General features: G+C 44.2%; 1 protein-coding gene across 1 annotated transcript; it reads right to left on the minus strand.

Moving 5' to 3' along the window:
• Positions 1-454: 454 nt before the first annotated feature.
• LOC144769763 (DELTA-actitoxin-Afr1c-like) lies at positions 455-10,268 on the minus strand. The gene is made up of 2 exons (XM_078653942.1): positions 10,107-10,268; positions 455-869 (listed from the first exon to the last, which is right to left on the minus strand). Exons 1-2 carry the CDS (start codon positions 10,214-10,216, stop codon positions 455-457), a joined length of 525 nt encoding a protein of 174 aa, XP_078510068.1. The 5' UTR covers positions 10,217-10,268.
• Positions 10,269-13,842: the final 3,574 nt, after the last annotated feature.

Genomic DNA, 13,842 nt, shown 5'->3' on the forward strand with positions numbered 1-13,842 from the left:
ATTTCACTGAAGCCATCAGGCAATCTGCAGAAAAGTTCTTGTAACTCAACATATTCTTGTTTCACTTTAGTCTCTGTGAGGACATTTCAGAAACCCTAGCTGCCTAAATCATCTCTGATTCTCCCCTTCTCCTCCACACCCACCATTCCTACTCTCAGCAGACAATTTCTTAGCTAAAGGAAGTTGAGATCTCATCCTTCAAAATCTCTTGCAGAAAATGTCAGAGCACGAGAGCAAAGAAAATAACTCTTTTCCCCACACATAGAGTATGAAAGAAGTGGTATTGAGAATGGAACTTTGGAGACCACATGGAGTTAAGTATCCTTTTTATTTGACAATTCACAGACAATTAAGACAAGGGTGATAAATCTACAGACATGATCATAGCACATAATTCAAAAAAAGTGGGTGGCTCCCTTTCTTGGAGACCACCATTTTTCTCCTCCACTTGACCTCACACATCTTCAATCCTTACTTTGAGGATGGCCTTGCTGTCATAGGACATTGTGGCTGTTACGCGACAACCTTCGTAATCGAGCTCAATACTTTTAGTGGTTTTTGACACTTCCGCTTTTTGGAAAAACGTGCTGGGGGACATTTTGTAGTACATGTCGTTATAAAGCGTCTCCAAATCTTGATGTTGTTTGGTGTCTTCTGAGATGTGGAGCCCATACCACACCTTGTAGAGGTTGTAATCAAATGGGTTGGAGAACATTACACCCAGTGAAAAGTTCCCACAGTCGTAGGTCAGGAGACCAACAGTCCCGGTGAGAGTCAGGTCCTTTTTAACGAAGACGCAGTTTTGAGTTTCTCCTGGAAGAATGGTCAGTGCTGGAGGAATTGAGTTGTATCCACTTTCACAGAAGGTCCTGTTGGGAGAAATTGCATTAAAAATACATTACTTGTGATGAACCCTCATATTATATCATGTCATTATAAGCAAGTACAACACAGCAGTCAGGAACTGACTACACTATTATGAAGGGCAATGTGTATTGTGGTTTTCTAGAGATGCTTCTCAACTCTGTTGAGACATGCCATATAAAAACTCACAGGTAATCATCAAACCTGAGCAGTAACAAGCACCACTGGAATTATTCAGCGGGGACCAAGTTATGCAGAAGGGTTGTATGTGTTAAGACAAGGCTAACAGTGCAGCAAAATGCAGCTTATTGTGTGATAGTATTAATTCATTCTTTGCTATTTCTTTTTTTTACACAGGTTTAAGCTGTCAGAGCAAAGGTTTCACATCATTAATACAAATTTAACACCAAATATAGCAATAAACAACTGAAAAGGTGACCTGGTACCCTTTGTGAAGCAAAATGAATTGTTGCATTTTTAGTAACCTTTGTTCCATTTGAACCAGAAACACAATTTCTTTTTGCTTAGCAGTGGATGGTGGATTATTTGGCAAATGAGGTAGCTCCTTAATTATGCAGAAAACTGCAGCTGCAGAATTGCACAATTCCAGTGGCCTTCGATATTACAGTGTAGCACTTTGAGTGGCAAGCATTTCTCAATTGGTCCATGCTCCAGCTTCAATCAGGCTTGATATTTAAGTTTTTCCTTTACTTTGGGGATGTAATAAGCTGCCATTGTAAAACACAACTCTGCTTGGACAGAATACAATGAGGAAAACCACACAAAGTAGCAAAACCAAAGGAGTCAGCAATGAAGACTTCATTCCTCACCATCAGTCTGCACAGAAAGAGACATCTCTTCATTTTCCACCATCCATCTCAAGGAAGTGAATTCACTTTCTGCTTTCTTCTTACTTTAATCAACTCTTCAGGGCGTCCCAATTCCTGGGAGTCCCTCGCAAAGGGCAGACAAACACAAGGGCATCACCTGTTTGGCCTGTTAGGGCATGGAAGGATTTTGGACCAGAACACCCATTCTGCCATACCCTACACCCTAAGCCCCAAACTGCCAATCACCACAATCACACTCAGACCTAGATGACCCAAACACTCACATAGCATTCGTACAATACATAGACCCAACCTTTTACACATCCCACTAACTGCCACCCCCCCAAACTACAAAACATACTTCCAACTCATGCTCATAACGCTCGCTCTGCAGCACTCCACGCACGAGACATCGGAGACCTCGTCATCTATCACAAACTTGACGCCCTCTTAGACATATTTCTTCCCACTGGCTAAAGCATCCATTAAGTGTACTGTGCACATAGGAAAGGAGGAGACCTCTCTGTCATCCATAAGTCCTCCTGGTTCTGGACTATAGGCAAGTAAGTAACACTTTACTCAATGGACCTGTTAACCTTCCACATCTCACTCTGTGCAGCTCACACTGCCACCTTCATTCTCATATTCAGGCCTCCCGGGTAGAACAAGGACTTCATTGATGAATTCTCATATCTCCTCACCACCTCATCTATCTGACATGCCCACACCATACTGGTAGATGACTTCAACCTCCCTTATAGCCCAAAAATAAAATAACAAGGGACACCGCTCAACATCGTCAATACACTCAACTCGGTTCAGCATGTCACACAACCAATACACTCTAAGACCACATCTTTGACCTTGTGTTCTTAACTTTACCAACAATCCAATGCAAACCAACAATGTCCTCAGATTGGACCCACTAGTTTGCCAACAAACCATTGGTCAACCTGAAGAAAAGTCCAAGCCTTCAGATCCTTAAAATAATTCTCCTTAGAAAGCCTAATGCCTGAATTCATTTCTCACCCTATCAACTATACATCTGAACACCAACACAAGTGAAAGCCAAAGCATTTAGCACCCTGGTACACTAAAGACCTTGCTGACAATAAGCGATCTACTTACAGACAGGAGAGAAAATTAAAGAAAGCAGACCTAATGACCTACTGATACTGAACTCCCTCCAACCAACACTCAGACAGCTCATCACATCAGTTAATGCAAAGTTCTACATTGTTGGAAATGGGGGTCTCTAGTTGGCAGAGGTAGGTACCTTTGACCAGCAGGGACCCTTCTTCTTAGTCAGGTTAAGGGGGATACACTTCTAAAATAACCCCCGCTCACCCCCTAGGTAGCTTAGCATGAGCAGACAGGCTCATCTCAGAGGCAGAGTGTAAAGAATTTGTGAACATATACAGTAATACAGTGAAAACACTACAAATGGACACCACTACAGTTTAGAAAAATAAGTAATCTTCCTCTAAACCAAAACAAGACCAAACAACAAAAAGCCACAATACAGTAATCAAAAATGACTTTTAAACTGGTAGAAATAGTTCTGTTCAAAGCAAATTGCATATTTGACACTTTTCATTCAAAGTACCTTAGAAGCGCCTCGCACACAAAGAAAAACTGTCGCAGGGAAGATGATGTGTCTGTTCCTTACACACAGGGAAGGCAATGTGTCAGTTCCTTACTTCAGGGGAGGTGATTCGTCAGTGCTTTACTGCCTTGCAGGGGCGGTGATGCGTTGGTTTCTTACTCAAGGGGAGGTGATGCGTCGGTTTCTTACTGTGCAGAGAGGTCATGCGTTGGTTTCTTCCTGTGGCCTCAGTGTTCTTGCTGTCGTGGCGCCCAGGTAAAATGCGTGAGGATCAGGGATGCGTCGATCCCACAATGCGTTGGTTCTTGCAGCCACACAGCAAGGCCTGCGTCAGAATCGATGCAGAGACCTCGGATTTCAGAGATTGGTGCACTTGATGCGGCTTGCAGCGATTTCTCGAGCCGCCGCAGACTCTGCGATGATTTCTTCAGCGATACATCAGAAACAGGTGCTGAAGCGCCACGCTTCTCGAAGTTGCATTACTTTTCCTGCTCCCAGAGGCAAACAGCCTCCAGAGGTCCAAAACAGCAGCAGGCACCTCTTAGCAGATCAGAACTCCCAGCAAGAAGTTCAGGGGAGCTAGTGGTAAAGTCTTAGTGTCCCTGAGACTTCAGAACAGGAGGCAATCTCTCTTTCAAGCCCTTGAAGATCATCTTCAAGCAAGGGACACAGCAAAGCCCTTTCCTTGGCAGCAACAGCCACTGCAGGCAAACCCCAGACAGCAAAAGCACAGGGGCAGTATTCTCCTCAGTTTCTCCGGCTCTTCTTCTTGGCAAAGGTTCCTCTTGAATTCCAGAATGATGTAAAGTTCAGGGTTTTGGGGCCCTCTTTTTATAATACAAAATCCTTTGTTCTCTGAAGGCAGAGAGTGTCTGTGCCCAGCCAAAACCAGTTCTGTCCTCACTGGTGCAGCTTCCTGGCAGGAGGTGGAGACATGATTGTCTCTGGCAAACCAGGCCATTCAGGTGTGAAAGAAATCTCCTCCCCCTACTCTGAATGCAGCCCAGGTCTGTTCAGCCCAGCACAACCTGGAAAGGCAGGACACACATAACCCCCTCAAGTGGCTGTCTGAACAGAATGCACATCCCCAGTCCATGCCCCTCCAAAACCAGACAGTCAATAAACAATCTACCAGAGGCACACTGGATGGTTAGGCAAGAAAATACCTACTTTCTAAAAGTGGTCTTTTTCCAAACGTAGAATGTAAAAATCACCCTCACTAAAAGATGCATCTTAACATTCTGAGTTCAGGCATATCAAACTTTATTTTACTATCTTGTTTCCATGGGCAGTAGTGCTCATAAGATGTTATGAGCAAACTCCCCATTCTATCCTATGGAGACAAATAGCCTTACAATAGTGAAAAAGGAAATTGGCAGTATGTTACTATCAGGAGATGCCACACACATCAGGGCATGTCCCACCTTTCACATACACTGCACCCTGCCCACAGGGGTACCTTGGGCTTACCTCAGGGGTGACTCAGATGTAAGAAAAGGGAAGGTTAGGGTCTGGGAAGTGGGTGCACTTGGCAGGTCGACATGGCAGTACTAAACTGCACACAGGCACTGCAATGGCTGGCCTGAGACCTTGTTGCGAAGCTGCACATGTGGGTGGCACAATTAGTGCTGCAGCCCACTAGCAGCATTTGGTTTACAGGCCCTGGGCACACAGTGTGCAATGTACTAGGACTTAGTAGTAAACCAAATAACCCAATTATAGAAACACCAATCCATAACAACAATTTACTAAGGGAGTTTTTGCACTTTGGCACTGAACAGCAGTGGCAAAGTGCCCAAAGCATCATGACCAGTAAAATGAAATCCATCACACAGTTAAAATACAGGAGGTAAAGGCAAAAAAAGCAGTTGAAACCCACACCCAGGCTGCCAAGTTTAACATACACCAACACCACCAACGAAGCAAAAAACCTTTTAAGGCAATTAAGCACTGCATCAGTCCCCTGCTGGACCCACCTATTCCTCCCTCCTCAGAAAAATACAATGCCATCAACCTCTTCGTCTGTGAAAAATACAGAAAATCCTACAGCACATTGACACATCAAGCCTGCTTCATCCATTACACACACTCCAGAGAGTCCCACAATGGTCATCCTACAAAGCCCTACATCTTGTACATCTCACCAACATTTTTAACTCCCTCAAAGCCACTTCTTTTGAAGATGATGTCTTGTCCTTGTACTTCTTGAAAGCTCTCCCTAGGGACACTCACTCATCCCTACTCACCATTGTCAATACCTCTTTTCACTTCCGGTATATTCCCAAAAGCTCTCAAGACAGGCCAAATTCTCCTACTATTAATTAAACCTACAATAGAACCTGATGATGTCCCCAACTATCAGCTTATCACTCACCTACCATTCATCTGTCTTATCATTAAAAGCAGCCTGTGTTCAAATTCTAGATCACATTCATGCCGATTATCTCCTGCATGACTAACAGTCTGGCTTCAGATTATGCTGCAGCACAGAGGCTCCGATCTTACACATTGTAGGCAATCTGCACCTAACCACAGATGAGGATGGCCCTTGCCTTTGTGATATTGCTGGATCACTCAGCTGCCTTCGAAACAATCGACCATCCTACCCTCATACAAACCTCATAGTGTTAAATGGAACTCACCAGCACTGTCCATCACTGGTTCTTTTCCTACCTTTCAAACTAACATGTTTATTCACATTGACACCAACAGGTCCGAAAAGAGCCCTATCACCTGTAGAGTACCCCAGGGTTTGTTTGTTACCTCTCACTTGATGCTCTACTCACAGATACCAACATCAAGATGTAAAAAGTCTCCTCTGTTTCAGACATCCAATCCCTTAGACATTACCTGCACAACATCAAAGCCTGGATGCCCATTGCCTACCTGAAATTGAACCCAACCAAGGCAGAATTCCTGTTATTTGTCAGGAACAACAACCAAGAATCAGTAGAAAACGGCCGCAATTACATGATTGTTGACAGTTCCAAACACCAGCTTTGCTGAATGCCAAGTCACTTTGATTCACACTGGCCACCAACCTCACACTCAAGGAACACCGTGCCAAAATACACAAGACAGCCTTGTATCAACACTTCTAAAGAAAGGGAAACAGATTCTTCCGGAAAGCGACTTCAGAACTGCTGTTCGAGCCCTCACACTCTTGCATCTGGATTGTCTCTAACTCCCAACTCCATGGACTCTTATTCGCTGCACTGGTGCCCCATGCTGCACCAAGTCTCACCCAGGTCCTGAAAAAGTATGATCGCCTCACCCCCAACCTGATGGAACTCCATTGGTACCCCTTGCTGACTCTACCCATCTTCAAAACTAGCTGCATCATTTACAAAGCTATCACTAATAGCATCCCTGATTTTCTTGCAGGCAAGCTCACCATACTTGATCCTCTAGAATTCAGCCTCCCCGGGAATCCAGCTTCACCCGTCTATTCCATGGACTGCACCAGGAGTAAGAAAAGACTACTGGAGAGGGTAGACACAGACTCTTAACCTCTTGGAATGGAAGACAGAGCCACCTGATTCTGAAACAAAATGGAGCTGATGGTGAGAGAGCTGGCCAAGTGGAAGGAATACTGACTGCAGAAGATGGCGACTGTGGCAAAAGGGAGAGGGAGGGGCGCCAGAGGTGAGTGGGTCAGATCCTGTTCTGGTCTGTTTGGAGCAGCTGGTCATGGCAGGTCACACGCTGGGTGCAGTGGGTTTCCCAATGAGCCATTGGCACCAGTCACTTACATTGGGGTTGAGTGGGAGGCCCCATCCACACCAGAGCAGGTGTGATGAGTGTGGACATGGGTGTGGCAGTGGGACCTACTAGGTTGCCTTTACTGGTAGGACGATCTGTACTGGGAGTTGGTTAGGCAGGACATGCAGGGGACCTTGTGGTGGCTGCATGTAACATTAACCCCTAGGCTTCGGGGTGTTTTCCCCCCGCCCTGCCGGGGGGAGGGGAGCCGCGCGCGGCGCGCTGTGCTGTTGACGAGCTCGGCTCGTCATGAGGCACAGCGGAGCCGCCCTCTGGACGAGCTGAGCACGTCACACCACACCCGCTTTTAGAACCTTCAGCACAGCGGGGAAATTATCCCCGCGTGCGAACGTTCCAACGGCTGTGACGAGCTCAGCTCGTCACGAGGGAAGCTCAACCGTCCCTTCGTCAACAGCACACAAGGGGTTAAGGAACTGGGCATTCATCCTGGACATTGCTCAAAAGCCCATTTCTTTCTGTGGCATGGATTGCCTAAGGCCTGGCTATACATTTAGTGGTTTGACGTTGTAAGCAGGATTTTTTTTTCCGGAAGGGACTCCTTCCTGCACAAGAACAATCCCCAAAGGCATTATGAGGAGAAATAAAGATATTTCTCCTCATTATGCCTCACCTGGGGAGGCATAGCATTTTGACGCATTCCCAGCTTTACCACTGATGGTAAATCTGGGATTGCACCAAAATCCATGGGTGGATGCGTGGAAACACCCACGCCCCACCTATGGAACACCTCCCGGGGGCCGAGTAACAACGCAGCGATTTGTGCTTTGCTGCGTTACTCTTGATTTATCAAGCCACGGAAGGCTTCGCAAGGTGGCCTTATGTGGCTTGATAAATCAAATTTAGGATTTGTGTCGCTCTACAAATATGCCCCATAATATGTAAGTCATTATAAAAAAAATAACACAAAAGTATTACAGTATAAGAGTATAAGATAGACTGCTGCAAAATGTGCAAAAATACTGCCTTAGGGGGGGCGCATTGGTGGAATGGTGTTCGATTTAAAGTCTAACACCTTCCCTACTGGTGTTCGAATATTATAACAACTTGCGTGCTGAACGAATGCGCGCTAAAGACGCATTCGTTCTAATGGCAGCACTGTGAACGCACAGCGTGATTCTGGCTCGCGGAACACCATCACACATTCGCATCTATAAGAATGGCGTGGGAGGCAGGCATTAGTCACTGTAAATATAAACTGAATTAATAAGTAACTGTTGTCTCACTCATACCTAAATTAGTCAGACAGGACCACCATGTGGCAAAGTGTCATAATTCCCGGTGCTGGCCAGAGCCGAGCACCAGAAACCACAGGCTCAAATTAAGCACTGTTTTTTTATTTTCAAAAACAAAATCCCAAAGGGGGATTTTTTTTTTTAAATGAAAAACAAATGACTCCCTCAACATTGAAGTGCTCCCCCATGATGTGGGGGGTTGTTAGAAAGTTTTGCTTTCTGAATCGGGCGGGCGGTCTGATGGCCAAACCTATGTGGGAGGAGTTTGTCAGCGACAAAGATGGAATGGTCTCCGTTGCTGACATACCACAGGTCCTCCAGAGTCTAAATGAGGCGGGCGGACCTTCAGTTTGGCGGAGAGGGTATTCCTCTGCGACTATGATGGAGCCGTTCCTTGCCAAACTCTGAATCAGACTGTTTGCCACCCTGCAGCTTCAAATGACTCCTTCAGCTAAAGCCAAACTGGCTCTTTTTAGATTTACTGATTAACCAGCTGCACACATTCTGATTTCAGATGTCAGGCACCCTGGAGAGAAGGCTTGTTTCTTCTTAAGTGGTCTGCACCACCCCCTCCTCCCTTCACAGCACAGGAGGCGCCTTCCTTCCATTTCAGCTGGAGTCACTGCAGGTGTCATTAACCATGCAGGAACAGATGCTTTTCAACAAGATCTATTTGAATTATTTTTGTAAATTTAAAAAGTGTGGGACGATCCGGCCCACTTCGACCTCTGCTTCAGAGAGCTCCAGGGACCCAAAGGTCTTTCATCAGCATCAGACTCAAGGATGGAGAGACCAGCGCCCTCCCAGTGGTTGAAGTAAAGAGGCGGTCCAGGTCTATACAGAGCATACGTTAGTCTTTTTTCACTTTCGTAGACAAAATGGCCCACAGCGCACTGCAATGTTTGAGCTTGCAGGGCAAATTTGAAAAGTTTAAGCAACAATTATGTGGGAATATTATGTTAAGTTGGGGATCAGGCCACTAAATTATTCAGTGAATGCTGATATGCATTTCTACACATTTAGATTAATATAGTGCTTTCATTTTATCTTTGATTATACAAGTTCCTGATGAGTTTTGACACAGAACTTCAGAAATTGATTTGTAAAGAGGATGAATAATGCTCTCATGACAGCAAATGATTTTGTAGTTTTTATAATTACTCAAGTCGAAGGACCAGTTCTGTCGGATGCACAGACACAAACACATGTAACTAAAACATGAAAATAAAAGGACATATGCATTTTAATATAATTTACTTTTAGGTGTACCTTCCTTTAATCTTTCGAAATCTACATACATAAAAATATCAAATGTGCTCACAGGGTTTTCATTATTGTGGTCTAGATTACATTTTTAAATATCTTCACAGGGGACATTCCAAACAAGCACTGGCAAAAACAACAGGTCGCCTATAACTAAATGTACCTCTTGATTGGTGAACATTTTGGCTACTGGGAGAATGTAAACAGGAGTCAATGGTCAATGAATGGAGACTTGAGTTCAATGATGTGTGACCTATAGCATGGATGAGGAGCGATTGAGACCATGCACATAGCGAAGAGTCAGTGCGCGAATATAAATTTCAGCACTTTCGATTATCTACCAGACCTATTGGCTTTGCCAATGCTTGTTTTCATTGTATGACTTACTGTACAGTGATAGCAAATCCTGGTATAGAGCACAGTGTAAAAGCCCAGTAAAAGAACACACTTCGCAGCAAGCCTTAGTAGATCAGAGGAAAGTTGGGTACCAAGGAAGCCGGGTTCCCATGGTGGCCAAGTGTAGCTCACCTGGCGCCTTTCAAGGTGAGAGACTTGGTGGCATTGGCGATCTCGATTCCCACACACCTGGTGGTGGTAAGCTTCAGCACCATCTCCTCGATGGACATACTCTTGGCCATCCTCACCAAAGACCTGGTGCCACTTGGGTGTCGTTGAGCGCTCTCCGGACTCTTCTCTTCCCTTGGGTGAAGTTGGTGGAGTGGCAAAGGCAGGTGAGAGGCTTCAGCCCAACCTCCTTCCAGAACAGCGGCCACAGGGTATTTCCAAGACGCGCCCAGGGTATTGAAGTGAGCTGGACACGGGCCAAGGACCGGTCCATCGACCTGAAATAGGATCAGAATAGATGAAGGGCAGCAATGCGGCACAGATGCAGTAGAGGTGCCTTGATATTCACTTATGTGGGCGTTCTAGGACTAATCTTTTCTATTCTTTTTTTTCTCTTTTAGAAGAACATATTCATCATAAAAGTACAGTTTTAAGTTACACAGCTCTTTAGAGCAGCAGGAGTCCAGTTACGCCCTGCGTGGTTTTCTGTCGTTTTCCGGATCGCTGGATCCAATCTTATCGGCCGGTAATTCTACCTGGCAAAGATCACACAAGGCTTCGGCAGCTGCAGTGGCCAGGCCTTGTCTCCTGGTCCTTGCCAAGCTCTTCCTCTGGTACACTACTAGGGTGACCAACTGTCCGTAAATTTCACCGACCGTCCGTAATTTGTACCTCACGTCAATTGTCCGTGAGGATCCCTTTTACAGATGCCTTTTGCCCGTAATTTTGGGACTTGCAGGGAGCAGAGCTGCTCCCCTGCAAAAGGCCTCAGCTCCCTGATGGGGCCACCTCACACTTGGAGCACAAGAGAAGCCCCCACCCCGCCCACTGTCATTCTATGTGCTGGCTGATTGCCACATACAGACTGATAATGCGCCAGTTTGAGCTGTTACAGCATGTGGTGGCCTCCACCTGCTGCGGTCTAGGGCAAAAGGGGGTGGTGATGGACGGTCTAGGGCAAGGCATTCTGTAGGGTTAGATGGACGAAATGTACAAAACAAATGTGCAAAGTTAAAAAAAGAGGTTATAGTTCTTCAGTTCAGTTCAGTTCAAAATGCTTTATTCGGCATATATACATAACCATATAGCAGGCATAAAGCATAAAACATAAAACAACGCACTGTGATTGTATACAATTGTTTTGAGCTTAAAACCTTGCAATATCCAAACAATTTTCTAGGTAAATAGCATGAACCACAGTCTGTTGACAATTATCAATAAAAGATCTAATGTGCAATAATACAAATAACAGTGCAATAAATATGTCCAGGGACTTCGGTACACTTTAAATACAAAACGCGCCTAGTGCAATTTCCTTTGCAGTGCATCTGCAAAACTCTGCAAAGATAAAGTGACGTGTGCTAGTAACCAAAGATCACATGAATGCAGTGTCCCTAACAGTGGCGCTTAAGGCCCTGTGGGGACTAATAATAAAAGCGCTACTCTGCTCCCTAAAGTAACATGTGTTGGTTCCCAAGTACTTAATGTTCAAATGATAATTGATTTCCTGGCAGTCATACATCTTAAAATATATGAAGCTACATAAAAACATATATCAGAACTTCCCAGAGTAAACATTAGCTGCATCGCAGCCTTGGTAAATCGTACCTTATATTTTAAAAAGATGGGTTTTAAATAAAATTTCCTTAGAAAGATGTAGAATTTACAGAACAACAAAAAATGGCAACAGCTTTGTTTAGAAATACCATCACAAGGGCATGGAGAGGTACTCTTCCGTCTAATTTGAGGAAATGCCACAAGGTGGTGGACAGTGCCTAATCTTAAACGTGTTAATGCAAAGCGGTGGGAGTTTCTTGTGACTTCTGTTAAATAGGGCTGAAAGTCTTCACTTACATTATGCTCACGATAAAAAGTCAGGGTACATTGTTTCTCGCAATCAGTAACCCTGGCATTCCTTGTATAATCAAGGAAAGATTCCTTAAGTTCTTTTTTTGATATAGAAACAACCTGATCCGTCTCCAGAAAAGGGTATAGGTCAAAGAGTAACTTATACTAGTATTGGATATGTCTAAACCATGAAATGCGTGAGCGATGGTCTAGCTGTAAACAGTCACTAATTACTCTCTATGTACATTTTGTTTCGGTTTTGGACCAAATGGACCACCATAGTAACAACGGGCGTAAGGCTGCTAGGTCCTTAATATAATTTAGGCCTACTTCCCTGTGAATTATCTCAATGGAGGCTGATGCTGGGACACACAACAGGCGTTTCAGAAATAGATTTTCTTCGTGTTAAATTAGCTTGCCGCTGTGGCTATGATGGCCCCATACTCCCGCCCCATATAAAGCAGATGATAGGCTCCTAGCATTATAGATTGACACCATGTCCTTGATTCTGCGGTTCCCCAGTTTGGCAGCAAATCTAAAGACGCTATTAGTGTTCCTGACCATTTTAAGGCGCACTTTCTCCTGTTCGTTAAACCACCTCCCATCTCCAGAAAATGTTATGCGAAGATAGCAGAACATTTTGATTTTAGCATCGTCCAAATAAAAGGTCCTATTTTGCTTGGTCTTCTTCCCGCATGACATTACAAAGGTTTTTACTTTATTAATTAACAGTTTCCTGTTGTTAATAAACAGCAGGAATTTATCAATAAGGCGTTAGAGGCCGATTTGAGTGCGTGATAAGAGGATCGCATCATCTGCGTAGAGTAATATTGGGATGGAGTTACCGTCTATTAAGGGGGCATCCGCTGGAGTCTTTCTAAGAATTATGTCAATTTGGTTAATAAATAGGGAGAATAAAAGGGGTGCTAAAACGCAGCCTTGCCTAATGCCTCTATTAACCTTAAAAAAGGGGGTACATTCACCGGCGGGCCAAAAGCGCACTTTGCTAGACAATCTTTCGTATAGTCTTGCCAGGAAATGTATTATCTCTTTTGGTGCTCCCATTTCCAATAAAATAGGCCATAGAAGGGAATGTTCGACTAAATCAAAAGCATTACTTAAATTGGCGAAACATAAAAATAAATTCCCTTCTTTGACCGAAGTATATTTGTTACTAATAAGGTCAAGATTTATACACTGCTCCATTGTGCCTATTCCCCTTCTGAACCCATACTGTACAGGCGATAAGATGGTATTTTCCTCTTCCCATATTTCTAAACTGTTTAAGAGGATTCTGCTCAGGACTTTGATAGAAGAATCCAGAAGGGAGATAGGACGGTAAATGCGTGCCTCAGACCTGGAACCTTTTTTAAAAAGGGGGACAATTATAGATTGACTCCAAGTTAATGGAAGATTGCCTTCAATAGCGACGTTAAAGAACGGTGTTAAAATTGGTGCCCATAGGTTCATCTCGTGCTTCTTTAAATCCAACCGCACGCCATCAGGGCCCGGGGCTTTGCCTCCGCTACTCTTTGCTAGTCCCTCATATACCTCATCCAAGTTAATAAGTAATGGTGTAATGGGCCATATGGATTTATTATTCAGGAAAGAAGCTAAAATCAGCCCATCAGAATTAAAAATCTTTGTAAAATGATCTATCCAAGCGTTGGCGTTTACATGGGAAGTTAGTTCAGGACTGTTGTCATTCTTTAAAAAGGGACAGTTAATGATTTCCCAAAATAATTTGTTATTTTTTGTATTCGCTGCTAGATTAAGGTTGGACCAGGCCTCATTTTGTAGTTTTTTTTTCCGCGCCTCCAAGGAGATCTTATAATTAAAGCGTTTGTCCCTA

The sequence above is a fragment of the Lissotriton helveticus genome, chromosome 7 (genome assembly GCF_964261635.1).
Source record: "Lissotriton helveticus chromosome 7, aLisHel1.1, whole genome shotgun sequence".
In the NCBI taxonomy this organism is placed as follows: domain Eukaryota; kingdom Metazoa; phylum Chordata; class Amphibia; order Caudata; family Salamandridae; genus Lissotriton; species Lissotriton helveticus.